The sequence below is a fragment of the Phoxinus phoxinus genome (genome assembly GCF_949152265.1).
Source record: "Phoxinus phoxinus genome assembly, chromosome: 12".
Lineage (NCBI taxonomy): Eukaryota > Metazoa > Chordata > Actinopteri > Cypriniformes > Leuciscidae > Phoxinus > Phoxinus phoxinus.
The window spans coordinates 29,314,792-29,332,556 of NC_136887.1; the positions used below are offsets into that span (position 1 = coordinate 29,314,792).

The following is a 17,765-nucleotide window of genomic DNA, read 5'->3' on the forward strand; positions in this document are numbered from 1 at the left end:
AGAACCTGTGTTCATTTATTGTTTTTGAAAACAGTCTCTAAAATGGTTTACAGCCAGGTCCCATATCCTTTAAAAGGTTTTGGGCATATTTAATATCGTACAGTAAGGGAGGCCTTTTAAACCATCTAAGTTCAGCAAAAATATTTATTTGTACCTGTGTGGGTTTCTCCAGGATTCTTTAAGTGTCTTAAAAAGCTCAATTAATTGTGCTTTTTGAACATGGGTACTCCTCTACATCTGTCCACATATACATCAATGACAACTTCAATGGTGTTGGTAAGCTGCTATTCACCTCACTACTGGGGTCCCTCCTTCAGAGAACTAATTATAGTCCAGCAGTTGTTGAGAGATCTCAATTGGACGATAGGTCATGCATGTTAGCAACATGGTCAAACAACTACAGTATACAATTCCGTGCATTCACGTAACATTATTGTCCCAGATATTGAATACAGTGAAATTAATAAAGTGCAATAGTGAAGATATGCAAGGTTCTCAAAACGACTTTATCTCAGTGATACTGCAGAAGGAAACACAAAATGATAGTTTAGCAACTTTATTGAGCAAACAAAATGAACAGCTAGTGGAGCTATTAGTTGATCGGGCATCCGTTGAGAGCTTCCAATCACATATTCAGTGCAATGAGAGAACAGTGTTTAGGAGGATAGACAAACTAATAGCTCCCCATTCTAAAAACATCAAAAAGAGGAGAGAAAAGGAGTAACAAAATAAGTTCTCAGACTCTAAAAGTGGACATGTATTTGCTTAACATCGTCTGCAGATATTCATTTTTGGCAGACCACAGACCAATTACTTTAACTGTTCCATTAACATGCAAAATATATATTTTCCGTAACTGCTGATACAATGACGTGACTGATTTGGTAAGAAACAGTCAGATATAAGCAAGAATATATTTCACAGACCATAGTTCTTCTCATTGCTATTGTAAAAGCATATAAAAACATGAAGGCCAACCGAGCAAAAGATCGACTTTTTGAGGTACGCTGGCACCTGCAGAATCGTTGTTTCTTTTTCTGAAATAGCACCTCTAGCCATTGGCGTGAGTCAGAAGCGTTCGATGGTTTCACCTTAGTTATGTTTTTTCTTTTCTTATCTCAATAAAAAAGGTCTGAGCTCGTAGTTAAAACATGCTTCTTTGACACGAGAATTTTTCTGAACATAAAAGTTGGTGATCTTTGCAATATTGTGGTCTTTTTTTTTTCTTTCTTTTTTTTACAGCATGTGAATGAAGGTTGAAAGGGGTCAAAAAAACAAAAAAACAAGCAGAACTGATATAGTCTGAATACATGGGGAACTGTCAATTCATTGAGGGGAAGAAAAAAAAAATGTTGTTCAATTCTTTTTCCAGCTAAACTGCAGATTGGTCTGATGTTCCTCAGGTATCACATGGCGTACTTTTGAGTCCATTCCCGAGCTATTCTGTTGTACCTGTGCAAGAGAAAGAAAGAGAGATGAAGTGTGGCATTGGCGCAGAGGCACTGTCACACATGCTGGGTAAGCAGACCGTCTGCCAACTCGGCACTGGCCAACATAAACACACAGAGTTGCAGAAACAGCTCAAGGTCAAACACAGTGGCATCTTCTCCATGTCTACACTGCTACTCTAAACATTACTTATAGTATTTACTTATAGTATTTTAGATGCTAGTTATAGTCTAAACCGTTTACCTCAACCAAACCTTTTATCATTAAACCTAAGATAAAACCAGACATATTTAGATCTGATTTTTGTATGCATGGCCTTTACATTTTAAAAAAAAAAACATAACTGGCTGGTTTGTGTGAAAACTGCTTAATTTTTCAGATAAATAGCCTAATTTATCATTTATTTCCACAAGTCATGAAAATGAATTAAATCACAATCAAAATAATAATGCATAAAAAATATTCTGGAAAAACACATTTCAGAGAAATCATTAACACTCAACACTAAGTGAATTTGATATATACACACACTTACTGTATATGTACAGTATGTGTGCGCGCACACACACACACAGTACATAATATATTACAAATCAATCAAATTTATATGCAAACATTTCCCATGCATAGTGTTAATTTCAGTAGCAAGAAAACAAAAACTCAAATGACATTTTTACCAGCCATACTACCGTTCAAAGGTTCGGGGTCTGAATTCTCCTTTGCTCACCGAGGCTGCATTTATTTGATGAAAAATTCAGTAAAAAATGTAATATTACTATAATTTAAGTTTACTTTTCTATTTGAATATATTTTAAAATTGTAATTTATTTCTGTGATGGCAAAGCTGAATTTTCAGTATCATTACTTCAGTGTCACATGATCCTTCATAAATCATTCTATGTTGATTTGCTGCACATTTTTCAGCATTCTCTGATGAGTAGAGAGCTCAAAAGAACATTTATTTCAAATAGTTTTTTTTTTATTGATTACTTTTTAATTTTATTTATTTTTTATTATAATTTATAAATGTGTTTACGGTCACTTTTGATCAATTTAGAGCATTCTTGCTGAATAAAAGTTCATTTCTTTAAAAAAATATTAAACGGTAGTGTTTGTTTCACATGTAATACGATTTTTTAAAAAGCTACATCCAGTTATGAACACCATCAATAACATTAGAGCATCCAGTAGTATGAACACCCACTAGTAGTGACCAACAATTCTGCAGCATGGTGATGTCCAGAGATTAGTAAGCCTTTTCATGCTCACACAAAAACACTCTCCCACGATACCTTGCTCACCTTACCCCCTATAACATGGCATATTTCTCTGTCCATTCCCTGGCTAGTTTATTATACCTGAAAGGAGACATCAAACTATTCACACTACCTAGAAGTAGAGGTGTGAATGATGATACACACAGCTCACGAGACAATACACGATATTGGTTCCACAAGAACAAGACGAGACAATATTTTAACACTATTTTTAAAAGAAATGCCAAAATATAAGACAAGTTTACAAGTTTATTATTTACAAGATACAAGTTTATTATTTTGCATCCTTGATTATTTGTCAGTTCTTTACCAGTTATCGTAAAACAGCAGTCAAATGTGAAATGTTTAGTTAAGCTACTTACATCTCATCTCGCACTATGATCGTTTACTGAAGCGGTGATTTGTGCTCAGACGCTTTTGTGAACATAAAGCCCGCCTACTTTGATTTGATTGGTCATCTCAAACATTTTGACGAGCGGTGTTAGACCGCTGAGGCAGCTCAGATGGTTATTTATCTTGCGGTTCTGTGATATCTTTGCAGCACCAAAGTAGAGTTGATATTAGGCAATTATTTTACAACCTTTATTGTATACACTTCAGAAGAAGAGGTCTGGACCTCAATGGTAGGTACAGCCCTGTATGCAAGCACTGTAAAAGGTTATGCCACAAACTCAATTCCGTCATCCCGATATCGTGAGACAGCTTTTCACCTCGACGGTTAAATATCGCGATACCTTGTGGTACAAGATCTTGTCACACAAAAGGCATCTCTATTATTTGCATCAGCTAAGGAATAAACAGCCTGGAATTATTTATAAGGCTCAAGACAAACAAATACACTTACTTTTCATTGTCTGTTTTATAGATACGTGCTATCTCTGGCACTAATGGATCATCTGGGTTTGGATCACATAACAGTGAGCAGATGGACAATAGAACTGCAACAGAAAGAAGAGAGAGGTTGGCACATGGCATAAACAATATCAGTGCATATATTGGCCATCCAATAAAATGACTCTTGAGAAAAAGGTATTATGTTAAGGTTAGTGATTTTGTTCTCTGTTCATTTTAATTGGCTCACCTTTAGAGATAGTTAACGCAGGAGACCACTGTGACCTTAGAATATCCAAACAGATGCTGCCATTACTGTTAATATTTGGGTGATAAATTCTTGTGGTGAAAGCAACCTGCAAATAAGAGGGTGAAACAGACAGTCAGACCGCATACATTTCAAACCAATTGATATTTTACTGTAGATCTAGAATAGCAGCAGGTTTCTCTTGTGGAACCGGACTATGTGCAAAATACTGCTAAAGCCGGACTCAGACTGCAGGAGTTTTTAAATCTTAATTGTGATCTGATTGTGAAATCTGGTTGGATCACGCACAAAAGGAGAATCTTTGCAGATTTATTCTTTCAAATCTCAAACCTGCACACACTACAAGATATGAAAATCATGGCGCATCACAGACTACAAGATATTCTTAAGATTATCATGCCAGCTTTCTCACCGGGAAGAGGATGTAAACAAAATGGATGCTGTGTTGCGGCAACATGCTGTAGATAATATATGAGGAGACATTATAAAGACAGTCGTGTTGCCATATTTCGCCCAGCCGTTCCTCCATCTCCATTGTCCACCGAACCCACACAGCTGTTTGTTGTTTCGCGGTCGCCATTCCCAAAGTCCCATCGCTTGTGGACTTGTCTCGCATTAGCTAGCTATTGTGGAAGTACTGACATAATCAGTCATAATCATCCCAATTTAAAATCCTAAATACCAAACATGTTTGATATTGTCGGGGCGGCCCGACGTGTCCGCGAGCAGATCAGGAGGTTTGAGATTTGATCTGTAAACATCTCCTCACATTAACAGATTATCTGGGCCGAACATTGGAACCGACCGATGCCCTGGACGCGATTTTGCTCGGAATGTCAGGATTAAATCGGCCATAAATTTTTAAACTCCTGTAGTCTAAGCCTGGCTTTAGATGCACCCAAAAAACCTTAATTTTATTAAAATACACTCTTAACAGACAGATTAAACCTGAAGTTTGTTTAAATACTTGATTCTTGCCTTAGGTGGTTTGAAAGGGTAGTCTGTAGGAAAATGAATGGTCAAGAAAAACACACCCCCTTGATATGGACTGTCATTCTGTAAAGAAAAAGAAAAAACAACAGAACAATGTTACACGATTTCCGTGACTCCTTTAGTTAATTCAGTGTTATAACAGTACAGACACTGCATGCAAATAAATGCCACAATCCATCATCAACATGCATATGCAAATAAGGACATATATCCACTTACAGGTCCCATAATTGTTGCCTGCCAGTGAAACACTGCAAATAAAGAGCAAGAAACGTCTCATTACGGTGAGCTCTGTGATGTGCTCGAGTACAGGTAATGAAAACAAACAGCGAAATAACTCACAGTCATCTCCAACCGGCCCTGCGGAGCACTGCGCTGGGGGGTCCCGGCCCAGATCAGTCAGCTCCTAAAGACAGAGAGGATGCATCAGTATTGGACACGGGACAGGATCTTTTATTTTCTTCTTAATTCTGGGTATCCCATCAACTAGCCTATGTCATCTTTCATCCATCAATACAGTTTCCATACATTTCATTCCTGAGGTAAACAGCAAAATAAAAAATACTTTTTCCATTGCTCCCATGTTTCATGTCACTATTGATACAAAAGAATATAAATTATTGATATAATAATATAAAGCTAGTTGACTTTTGGAAGCTGACATGTATACTGAATCTTAAATTATTTGAACAATTAGGTTCAATCTTATTCTTTCATAATTCTTATACATGCAGCTTTATAACCTCATATTATTTCAGAGTCTACATGGAACGTGTCAAAAAATGTCAATTTCCTCTTTTACACCGTAGGGCTGTGTGTAAAATGGAAAATATTCTTGAATAACCAATAACCTACTTGGTTTGAAGCAATTAAGCATTACACAAGACACAGTCAGTGCAAACGTTCAGTCATCACAGTGGGTGTGTCACGGAAGTTGCACAGCTGGTTCGTAATGTTATGTATAGCCATTTAGCTTTTACAACAAGAGTCTTATGCCACTATCAGGACAAGGAAGACATGACACCAGTTATAATGTACCATGCTCTGATTGACCGTATCTTTTAATATACGGGTTTTGATACCAAGTACATTATCATTCAGTCATTGTGTCAGTTATCTGGTTCTATTATAATTCACATTTAGCCACTTAAACAGCTGAAATCTAAGATGTCTCTGTAGACAGTCCTTTCATTTGAATCCAGATGCATTCCTCTTCCAGACAGATAACACGTAATTAATGAACTGTCACAACTATACGCTCTTCTGTCCCCGAGGCCCAAACTGTTGACCCTGGAGAACAGTCAGAGCGAAGACTCATGTGTCATCAGGATAAGATAGGAACAGTGGACAGATTATCCTCTAATTTCACATGCTTTCACCCTTCACTGATGTGAATACTGACAGCTTTCTCAACTCTTGAAAAAACAGGCAGGAAATGACAGTCCTGATGTCGTCTTAATGTAACTTTACAAAGAACATCAGAAGTTGATAGCAAAATGTTCTTTTGGTTTCCTCACAGTCATCTAAAAACCACAAACCCCAGCAAGTTCAGCAAAAACAATCTAAGGATCACTTCAAACCGTTTTGATTTTATATTGTCATATGTCATATTCAGAGAAGTCTGATATACGTATCCCCTTGTACCTAGTTAATATACTTTATGAGTAAATGTGATTTCACCAAGTACATTCCAATCAACCAATCAGATTTGAGGGACAAGTTTACAGTTTATGTCAAGTTTAGGCTTGCAACCAGGGTTAGGTGCTTCTACATGTTATTCTCCTATCATTTCCCTCTGATTTTATGGATAAGTAATGGGTTAGGTTTAGGGGTAGGGATAGGGATAGGGATAGGACTAAATTTTTGGACAGGAATGTTGCTCCAGGTCCAGGATCAGCAAAATATGTTGTCCTTGGCAAAAATCACGGTGACCAGATTATATGACCCGATATTAAAGAAATCAGCCTTTTCATTTCTTTGCGGGTTATTATAAAGTCAAACCAATTTAAGTTATTTTGCCACACAACAACCAAATATACATTCTATAAATGATAGAGTGTTTGATCACGATTTTGGAAGCCTCTAGAGTAAGAGCTGGTCTGATGGCTAGTTCACGCTGCCCCAATAAACATTTCAAACATTCTGCAGTTTCTTCTTAGATTTAAAATGTTGGGAAACAAAACCCAAGGTCACACTCAATCAACAAACTTCATCTTATTATTTTTTTTTTAATAGGCCAAACACTTTTACTTGTACTATTTTGAGACATTTTTTTAAGTTTTATATCCAGAAAAGATCGTCAAAGTAACTTGTGCTTATATAAAGACATTTTATAATATTTGAAAATATTTATATTTCAAATAAATGTTCTTTTGAGGTTATTAATCAAAAAGCATCCTGGAACAATATTAATCACAGGAATAAATTACATTTTAAATTATATTTAAATTTGAATACCATTTCACAATATTTACTGTCATTTTGATGCAAACATTGAATGTTATTACTATTAGTAGCTAGTATATAAGCATTATTTTAATAATGATAAAAATAATAAATGCATATTAGCATCATGCAGATTATATTATTGTAGTACAATTGCTTTAGTTATAAATTTATTATTATTGCATTAAAAAAACTAAAATATACTAAAATAATCTTAATCATGTTGAGATTGTCATAGGCCTAAATAAACGAAACCAACATTGTCCAATCAACTCCCAACAAAATCAGCACTTGATCAAGGTCTTCAGGTAGCACAGATTTCAATGTTTCTGCTTTGGCTAGATTTCTAGGTGAAATAGAGTTCACAATAAGGTGTATAGGCCTAGCTGTGGAATATAATCGTTTTTATGATGCATCGCGATGCTGTGAACATTTCTGCATCCATGCATAAAAACAAAAGAACCGATTTTTTTTTAAATGTAATTAAATTGGCCTATACTACTAATACATATTATTGTGCCGTTTAATTTTAAATAAAGTAGGTTACTCTTATGTTAATAAAAATGATGTGTATGCTTATGTCCTTTCAGTTTTTATGAAAAGAACATGCATGAATTATGAAAATAAAGCACAGGATATGCTTGATGGCAAACAGAGTTAAGCGCAATAAGCCACGAAAAAGAATTCCATGCAATTCTGCATGCAATCCTGAGTTCAGTTCTCGGTGTATTTGCGCTAGAAAGGTCAGACACACACAGTATTATTCCGAAACATCTGTCTTGGCGAGTACTCACAGAAACATTGTCGATTATGTTTTAAGTGAAACTTAAACTGGGCACTGCTCATTAATGTTAATAAAGCACCGAAAGAACAGAGGGAATCACTCGCTGCTCTTGACTGAATAGCCTATCGTTCGTAGCTTTATTAATAATCAATTTATTTGTAATTAACAGACTAAAGACAATGCAGTGATGTTTACATTTGATTATTATATTTCTGTATTATTTCTAACCTGAATCCTTTTGTTAAATGGAAATAAAATTAAAAATTAAAAAATGTATAGCACTGTTGTTTCTTATATTGTGTTTGTTCTACTGTATTAAAATAACAAAAATAAATAACCATTGTGAATATTAATATTAATGTGAATATATTACAATCGAATTGAATCCTGTGGCAAGTAAAGATTCACACCTCTAATAAGGCGTACACTTGCACTGGTTTAAGTAATAATGAAGAATGTTGGTATAATGAGCTAGTCTTCTGATCTCTGGCCACACCTAGACATTTAGACAACAAGGAAATAACTACCGTTCTAGATCTTTCGGTCTCTCTTTATGGGAAAATACAGTGACTATATAAACCACTTCTGAGAAAATAGCAAGTTTCTGAGAATTCATGTAGGCTATGCGAAGTGCAGGCAACCCTCTGGCAGTGCTTGCCTGTGCATGTGAACATGTGACCATACAGGAAGTAGAGGTCAGAGCTTTCTTTGATGATGAGAATGCCTGAGATGGAAACATCAAAACAAATACAGGTAGACTCACTGTTTAGTGCATAACACTGTTGACAGGTTGCACATCTCTGAATACAAAACCAGTTGACGAACATACAAATGCATGCCTATGAGAACATCAGTTGCTCAGACCTGAAAGATTATGGGTAAAAATTAAAACCACAGACTGATATTGTTTTTTTGTTTTTGTTTTTACCGGTATCATGATTCATGATTATTGTCCTCTTACAACCAATTTGAAGAACCAAATGTATTTATACTTTTTGACAATAAAAACATATACACTGTATTATTAATTATAATATAAGAATATAATAAGAAACTGTATTCTGATTTCAATAACAAAAATGGCATAATTTAGCTTTATGAACTTGTTGAAACGTCTTTGCTGCGAGAAGCAAAATAATCAAACATGGATCTGAGATTCATTAGATCCATCTCTGAGGTACTAATGAGGAACTTAACCAGTCTAAACTAGAAACTAAACAGTCAGTCACAAGCCACACGAGAAAAACAAAAATGACAGAGCTAAATCAAGGCCATTCGGTGTAAACAACATTTCAGCTTATTGTTAATTGACAGACTCAGATCGAGGCCAGATCAACACAAATTATCATCCTTAAAGCTGCCTGGATGTGTGGAGGAAGCCTTTACGAGTGTCAATGTACGACACCAGCCAACCAATATAGGACAGTGTGAACATCAGCACTACAGTGGCAGCTATTTTTACGCCTGCATACTTCAGATGAGGGTGTGGGGAATAAACTAGCCCTCCCACTTGAGATAGGTCTACACGTTGCTGGTATTTTCAACCAGTCGTCTGTGTGCACACTTGGCATTTGCTGTTCCAAAATTCTCAGCTCATCTTTCAATATCTGTCATACTTTTCATTTCCGTATTAAACAACCCAAAGCACTGAAAACTGATTGATATGGGTACAACAAGCCACAGAAAGTGGGACCAACTCAGTATTTGGCCGTCTGCCTGCAAACTAACTGCTGCGTCAGTCTAATTCATAGAAGCTCTCAAAGTCAGCGAAACAGGTGAAAATGATCCTTTCCCCAAGTTCAACAACTATTGTGCAACTACTTCATGCTGGTATGGGCCGGATATTTCTGATTGGAGTATTATGTACTCATAGTAGCTTTCCAGGAAGCACTTCTAGCAATGACGCAAAGTTATTGTTGCGTTTGCCAAAATGAAAGAACATCACCATTACAAGAGATAAGAACAACCCAAAGGACTAACAAGTCAGCATTATATGCCCATAGGATTGATTTACTCAAAATCAGGAATACAAATCCTGTCCCAACCAGTGCTTCTGTGGCTGAGGTGATTCATTAATATTCCAACACCATGAGTTCAAACATGAGAAATCCCATAAGGTTGTGTTTACCTGGATGTGACTCACAGAGGAAACACATCCACATAAAATCCCCCTTATCCACCTTCTAAAATCTGATTCCAGTATTTCCTCTGTTTTTAACCAGTAATATAAGGAATGTTGTATGGTTATTTTAGCTTTAACTATTACAATGTGGCACATGTCTTTATGGGTATTACATGTAGGCTAATGAATTAATTAATAGATAGATAGATAGATAGATAGATAGATAGATAGATAGATAGATAGATAGATAGATAGATAGATAGGCCTAGATAGATAGATAGATAGATAACGTTAGATAGATATATAGATCTATCAAAAACGTCAGCATTCCTTTTTGAGGTAACAATAATACAATAAACAACATAATAATAATAGTACTAAACATGATTAAACAAAAACAGCCTCCTTCATAGCCAAGCCTGCTATCCTCGTAGCATTTGTTAACATGGGCTATCTTTCTATAACATATCCAGCGAAAAACCAAAGGGTTTGGGCAGTGAATTAAAATTTTTTAACATAAGATATAATATTTTACCTTGTGAATTCGTTTTAATGCCATTCTGTGAGTGTACTGGGCTCCTGCGGCCGAGGAAAGAGGAGATTTATCCGGCTAGCCGCGGTTAGCTGTGCTCGCTAGCCAGACACTAAAGATCCAACAGAAACCCGAAGAGACCGAAACGGAAACGAACAAAATAAGCCGTTAAAATGGACCAACGGAACCCCAGCTGTTGGAGCGATAATAATCCTGACGAGAATTAAAGTTATATTGAGTATGAACGGGAAGGCCTGTATTTCAATACTGAACACTTGTATAGGTATGTGTTTGTCTCCACCTCTCTCTCTCTCTCTCTCTCTCTCTCTCTCTCTCTCTCTCTCTCTCTCTCTCTCTCTCTCTCTCTCTCTCTACAAAATGTCCTCTTTCTCACTCCCATCTGTCTGACGTCTACGCACAGCAGTTTACGGAAATGTTGTGTTAAATGCTGGAAGCAGTGAATAACAGAGAGGAAAAGGCATTATGAAACGGTCTTACAAAAATATGAGGATTTGTGTCAGGGTTCTTTCTCTCTTTTTAGTGGTCGTGTCTCAAAACCTAGTGCCTACTGACAGCAAGTTAAAGTCTCAATGAAATCAAAATAGAAAATTCTTAATTTGTATGTAACATTGCCGTATTTATAATTAGATTTATCTCTGCACATCATTATTTTTTATTTTTTTATTCATCGTTTATTTTATTTTTTTATCTTTATGCAAAATAACTTCCCCTCTTGCAACAACGGCTGCATCCAAAATCGGATTTTTTCCTATAGCCTATAGTAGGCAAAAAACAATATGTGATAAAAGAAGTAGGCTATGTCCAAATTCACATTAGGCTACTCATAAAATAGTAGGCAAATATACTGTACCTAGATGACTTACTACTTGCACGGGACCACAGGATTTATGAATGGCAGTGCGACACAACTGATGTTGGAAGGTCACATGATAATGACAGCATTGCAGATAGGCCTACTACCCATTCATACACTACAACATACTTTTTAGGCAGCTGTTAAGTAAGTAGGCCTACTGCTACTTACTCAAGTAGGCTATACCTACTGAAGAGAGTATGCGATTTCGGATCACTATCTGCATCAACCCGTCACTCATATGACATCACTGCATTAGCAAACCACAACCATCCAATGACCCAATCAATTTCAGATGGACAAAATCCCGGCCTACATTTTTCTTGATCAGAAGCATTTTCACTCGGATATACATCACGGAAAGACTATCGCAAATTCTGTTTCATGTCAACTTTAAAGTCAAATTTATTGTTCCATATGTAAACCTATATAAATATACAAACATATATAAATATAAAAAATACATGATTACATAAATACACATACAATACAATAGCCAGAGAACCTCTGATTGTGAAATCCCCTAAAAAAGGGGCAGTGATGGCATCTTCCTTCCTTCCTTCTGAAAAATCACAGACAACCATGGCTGGACAATAGATTTGGTCATTGGGGCCAGTTTCCTGAGGCCTCAGACTTCCAGGGCCTGTCAGAAGGACCCTGGTTGGTCAGTAAGACCTCAAATTATTTTTTTATACCCTTGCCAGAAATGTTGTGAACTGCAGGAACAATTTCATCTTGGGAATTTAAATTTACATGGACCTAAATACTGTGCTCTAACCCTTCTGAGCTGTAAAAATATTACACATTCTTAATGTTGCAGATGATCCTCCTCTCTGGGGGTCTTAAAGCTACAATATGTAAAAAAAAATGTAATGAAATATCCAAAAATCACTTGCACAGTGTGATATATTTCCTGGCATTGTGTACTTACAATATCCCAAAAGTTCCCAAAGATTTTTAATTTCAGAGAATCTCCTATCTTAAATAATGGCTCGTCCCTGACTCCCTGTTCACTGTCAATGACGTAATATCCGCGGTATCCCTGGTTTCCGTTCATACTGCCATAGTAACCATGGCGACAGACGTGGACAACTGCGTTACGTCTAGCGGCAAACTCACATGTTGTTGTTTCGTTCAAACATTATGGAGGACCATGCCAGACTTTGGGACAAAAGGAGAACTAAAACGAGGATCAATATCATCAGCGTGGCGTTTTCGAGATGCCAAGAGCTTCGCGTCCGTGACCAACTTCGAATTGACAGAGACGCCACTCTTGTATGTACTTTATTAGACAGGTGAGCAACATAAAACTAATCAATGTTATAGTTCAACATGATGAAATGTTAGAATATGATCAGTTATTCTAATGATGATCTAGCTTACTGCTAGTCTCATACAGACAAACTAACATAGAATAACATTATAACTTTCAATACACTGTGTGATAGTGTAGACCAAGTGAAACAGCGCTGCGTTACCTCACAAGTTTCATTCGTCTAATAAACTGACCTGTGTAAGTAATTCAGCACTTGCGGGTTATTCGGTAGAATGAAATGTCCTCATTCCTTGATATCCGAGGGACTCGCGTGTGGCCCTGATATATGTCTCTTATTAGCAATCGCGACCTGCTTCATACCACAGTCATGTTAAAAACATCAATGTATTCACTCATCCATAAACATTAGGCTTGTTTGAGATGAGCAAAATCTGCGCAGAACTGATCACCGGTGATCAGCGCGAGATGCATGCCGGTTAGAAATGTGTCCGTGTGTGGTCTACCTGGCTCTGATGTCATGCTGACGCAAGTAAAAAAAAACTCTTGCGACCGCAAGGCGGACGTGTCGGATTCTGCAGTTGCTCTCCACCGACTGCGCTGATCAAATACATGATGGGAAAAAACTTGCTGACGACACAGTGCTCATGCTTATTGGTTTAAACAACCGTGATGTATTGTTCTCTTTAAAAAATATATATTTTAAAACTGTTTTTATGTGTATAAATTATGAGCGAATATTCCCAAACTTTCTGGCATTGATGTCTATATGGGTTACGTGATGTAATTTTATATAATACATACATATATATATATATATATATAAACTGTCTGTGTTAAATATATATATATATATATATATATATATATATATATATATATATATATATATATATATATATGCTTATCACTGCGTCATCAACCTACGCCTTTGTTATTGTAAGGTTAGTGGTTAGTGACCTCTAGCGGCGAAAAAAAAGAAGTGTAGCTTTAAATGAGAATTGCATATTTGGTATGATTTCGATCTTTACGTTAATTTATTTATTCTAGTGGAAATTGTACAATCTCAAAACAGTTGCGTTTCAAATCTTGAGACAGGAATTTGCTATTAATCTCTCCTGTATTGGCCCTTAACAATTATGTCAGTTGTGCATGTCCTTCTTGAGGTGTCTGTGCAATTAGTTAAAGACTAAATTAATTACAATGTTTATATTTGTGTTATCATGCAGGCGATTCGGCTAGCAGCATTTCTGCCTACTTTATTTACTGTTTCTACAGTTTTTAGCAGTAAATAGCCTATAAGGTTATTTGTTTCTGTCTCTCTGTGCGCATGCGTAAGCGTCAGTTGCGCGGGTGAGTTGAACGTGGCTGTAGCGTTTCCTCTAAACTTTAACGGTTAGTCAGTCAGTTTTCTGTGTTTCTCACTGTTTGCAGTTGCACGATCACAAAACGCTGTATGTATATGACACACAGGACAATGATGATATAGATAAAGGGCATTGCAAGATGACATTTAGGGAGGGAATGTTCGACATGCCATGCGCGTCATTTGGCAGTCAGCTTATTGTCAATCGTTATGTAACCGAATGAATGATATGAGTGGTGGTGATTGACGGCTGTGAACACCAATCCGCAAGGAGGATCTACTATTTAAGAGCTGGTTGGTTGTGGCCTGGGATGCGTCACGTCCGGCTCCTCCCGTTCTTCCGTTGTTGACAGTGGACACAGGTATGCTTCATTAGCCTGTAGCAAGTTTTGTTGTTTGCTGTGTGCATGACAGTAATGATTAATGGTGCATTCTAGCCTGTCTTTTCTCCGCCCGGGTTCCCTCGGCTTGTTTTGAGTGGATGCTAAAGACAACTAATCTCTCAGTATTCCCTGTATCTCAGCTGAATGGCCGTTAGATGAATACCGTATACCCGTGCCTGTAAAGGGATAATAGAGCTCATCTCCATTTTGTGGATTCTCTCTCTCGCTCGGGAGCGATTTGTTTCTGCTGTAGTTGCAGTTCCGGTTGCTTCTCTGTTGCCATACTGCGAGAACGCCGTATCGTCCAACTAATCAAGAGGATTGTCGCTGTTTGGTTTCTTTAAATTATAGTTTAGTGTATTTGAGTTGACGTTCACTAATTTGTGAAATAAGGAGAAGATAACCCTGCGGTTGCTTCTTTCAAGCTGGTCTGAATTGAGTTAATTTGTTTCTTTTCTTTTTCTATTGTATTAATATCTGTATATTGTTTGATTTGATATTACTTTATTTTCGCTCTGTTCTTGTGATCAGTGATATGATCAAATTGTGATTTATTGTAACTGTTTTGAAATTTGTTTCTTTATTTTCTTTCAGTCGCCGGGGTCCCACGGGTGACGGTCTCTTGTGGTGGTGGTGCTCCTCCTACTGTTGCCGTGCTACACTTGTGAAGTGTTTTGGTTGCGTAATCTGAGTGCACGGAGCACGGTGTTGTGTGTGTGTGTGTGCGCAAGTGTGCTTTTGCTTAACTAGCTTAGTGACCCCTTCTTCGTGGTGAACCCCGGCCCTGTAAGGTTGTATTTCTTTTCTTTCCAGTGTGTACTTGATGGTGATGTGAATCATTGTATGTCATTTACTGTTCTTTGTCTTGAAGCCGATGTCAGCCATGCACTGAGTCTACTTGATGGTGATGTGAATCATTGTATGTCATTTACTGTTCTTTGTCTTGAAGCCGATGTCAGCCATGCACTGAGTCATCAGACACATGCTGGTGCAACGGAGGTTATTTTAATCTGAATTTCATTCTTTTTTTAAATATAACTTAATATCAATAAAATTTTGTACTACTTCATGATACCCACGTTTCTGCCTACCTTCTTAAAGAGAGTCGAACCTGTGTGACCTAAATTTTTAGGTATCATTCATATTTCCCGGGGTGAAATTCCCATGGGTGGCGTAGTCGAAATTCCTTGTGTCTGAAACCTGTACTACTCCGTCACAAACTGGCGCAGTCGGCAGGGTCTCTATTGTGTAGTGCAACAACGTGGGTATTGTTTTTGCTGGTATTAGTGTTCTTGGATGTGTTTTGTTTTGTTTTTCTTTTTGTAGAAACCAGACAGCGGCAGTTCCTTTCGGGGGTCTGTAAAACGGACCGGTGAGTTTCGTATCTGTATTGGTAAGTGCTGTGCGTGCTTTATAGTCATGGATGATGAATTACGTGAGTTAAAGGAATTAGTACTTCAATTAAAGGCAGACAATGAAAGATTGCGACAGGAGCAGATGCCAGCTGCACAGCCTGGTTCATCTAGTGCCCCTCTAACTGCCGCTGTGGACCCTCCTCTGCCCACTGGTTCTAGTGCAACAGAGCGATTTGTTTTTGTCCCTCGTGACAGAAAGTGTCCAAAATTTAATGGTAGGTCTGGCATTTTTATCGATGAGTGGGTAGAGGAGGCCCAGGCTTGCATGCGGCTTCGCCACCTTTCTAATACTGATCGGGCATATTTTTTGGTTGATCATTTGGAGGGAGAAGCAAGGGAAGAGATTCGTTATCGGTCGAGGGACGAGAGGGAGGATCCGGAGAAAATTATTCAGGCCTTGCGTAACCTGTATGGCTGTACGAAATCATATGTTGCTCTTCAAGAGTCGTTTTTTTCCAGAAGACAACAGGATGGGGAGAGCTTATTGGAGTTCTCCCTGGTTCTGATGGGTCTTCTGGAAAAGGTAAAAAATCAATCACCTTATGGTATGCCTAATGCGGAAGTTCTGTTGCGCGATCAATTTGTGGAATATGTTAATGACGGTGCCCTCCGGCGTGAACTAAAACAGCTAGTCCGTCGCCAACCTACTGCTACGTTGTTGGACGTTCGCAGTGAAGCTATTCGCTGGGAACGTGAGGGGGTGCCAGGGGGAACACGTGGTCGAAGTCAATCTGTTCCTTCTGCGTATGGTATTCAGTATGGAGTACAGGGGCATCAGCACACGGGTAGTAACGCTGCGTCAACTGTATCTGAATTGAGCGAATTACGGGAGATGCTGAAAATGCAGCAACAACAGTTGAACCAATTGACTCAAAGCATAGCTCAAATTCAAAATCCCCAACCTCGACTGCGACCATCCCGGCTTAATCAGATTGTTTGTAGAAGGTGTCAACAACCTGGTCATTATGCCGGAGATTGTGATGGGGAGCGGCAACCACCACGTTCCCTACCAGCACTCGCAGGTTCCTCTTCGGCGGGGAGTGCGCAGCCACCATCTAGACCACAGGTGTCAAAGTCAGTTCCTGGAGGGCCACAGCCCTACAGAGTTTAGTCCCAACCCTGCTTCAACACACACACACACCTGCAATTTTCAAATTAGCATGAAGGACTTGATTAGCTGATCAGGTGTTCTAAAAAAAAATTAGGGTTGAAGCTAAACTTTGCAGGGCTCTGGCCCTCCAGGAACGGAGTTCGACACCCCTGATCTAGACAGTCGTCGGGAAACTAATTCCCGCCGAGCCGCAGGGCCGCCGCTCGGTTGGGGAAAAGACAGGCTCGGATTTTTTGCTTGGTTCAGATTTTATGTCTCGTCTTATGTCAACTTGTCCGCAACTCGTCGTGGGGATAGGGGGGGTCAAGGTACCTTGCCTGGTGGACACCGGCTCTATGGTGTCCACCATTACGGAGAGTTGTTTCTTGAAGAATTTTGAATCTTGGGGTCAGGAACAGCTTCGGTCGTGCCATTGGCTACAGCTCCGGGCCGCCAATGGCCTCTCAATTCCGTACATTGGTTATTTAGAACTGGATGTTGAGCTTTGCGGGCGAAGGGTTTTAGGTTGCGGGGTGCTAGTGGTCAAGGACCCTCCAGGTGGTTTGTGTGCTCAGGTTCCCGGCGTTCTAGGAATGAATGTCCTGAGCCGCTGCTACCAGGAACTCTTTGGCCAGCATGGCATGAGTCTTTTCGATTTACCGG

At 38.3% G+C, this 17,765-nt stretch overlaps 2 protein-coding genes across 12 annotated transcripts in view; one reads left to right on the plus strand and one right to left on the minus strand.

Moving 5' to 3' along the window:
* Window positions 1-540: 540 nt before the first annotated feature.
* On the minus strand, window positions 541-11,259 carry ube2d2l (ubiquitin-conjugating enzyme E2D 2, like). Of its 4 annotated transcripts, none has more exons than XM_079630669.1 (8): window positions 10,705-11,243; window positions 5,161-5,224; window positions 5,038-5,069; window positions 4,804-4,881; window positions 3,808-3,913; window positions 3,571-3,664; window positions 2,756-2,807; window positions 541-1,452 (listed from the first exon to the last, which is right to left on the minus strand). In XM_079630669.1, exons 1-7 carry the CDS (start codon window positions 10,726-10,728, stop codon window positions 2,759-2,761), a joined length of 447 nt encoding a protein of 148 aa, XP_079486795.1. In that variant the 5' UTR covers window positions 10,729-11,243; the 3' UTR covers window positions 541-1,452; window positions 2,756-2,758. The 4 variants fall into 4 exon arrangements, with proteins under 4 accessions (XP_079486795.1, XP_079486793.1, XP_079486796.1 ...); XM_079630667.1 differs by having other exon boundaries at window positions 2,751-2,807; XM_079630668.1 differs by having other exon boundaries at window positions 1,239-1,452; window positions 2,742-2,807.
* Window positions 11,260-14,174: 2,915 nt separating this feature from the next.
* LOC307008727 (transcription factor COE3) overlaps window positions 14,175-17,765 on the plus strand; it is a 118,270-nt gene continuing 114,679 nt past the window's right edge. For 2 of the 8 annotated variants that reach the window (XM_079631807.1, XM_079631802.1), the window contains exon 1: window positions 14,175-14,243. The gene's annotated coding sequence lies outside the window, so the exon portion shown is untranslated. The remainder of the gene's footprint in view (window positions 14,244-17,765) is intronic. The other 6 variants (XM_079631801.1, XM_079631803.1, XM_079631805.1 and 3 more) reach the window with 4 other exon arrangements.

What these genes read in the sequence shown, in the direction of transcription:
- ube2d2l (XM_079630669.1), bottom strand. Translation starts at nt 10,728, where the DNA reads ATGGCATTAAAACGAATTCACAAG. An exon ending in AGGGCCGGTTGGAGATGACT is followed by an intron (nt 5,070 to 5,160) that starts GTGAGTTATTTC and finishes CTTTATTTGCAG; the next exon opens with TGTTTCACTGGCAGGCAACA. An exon ending in AGGCAACAATTATGGGACCT is followed by an intron (nt 4,882 to 5,037) that starts GTAAGTGGATAT and finishes TTTTCTTTACAG; the next exon opens with AATGACAGTCCATATCAAGG.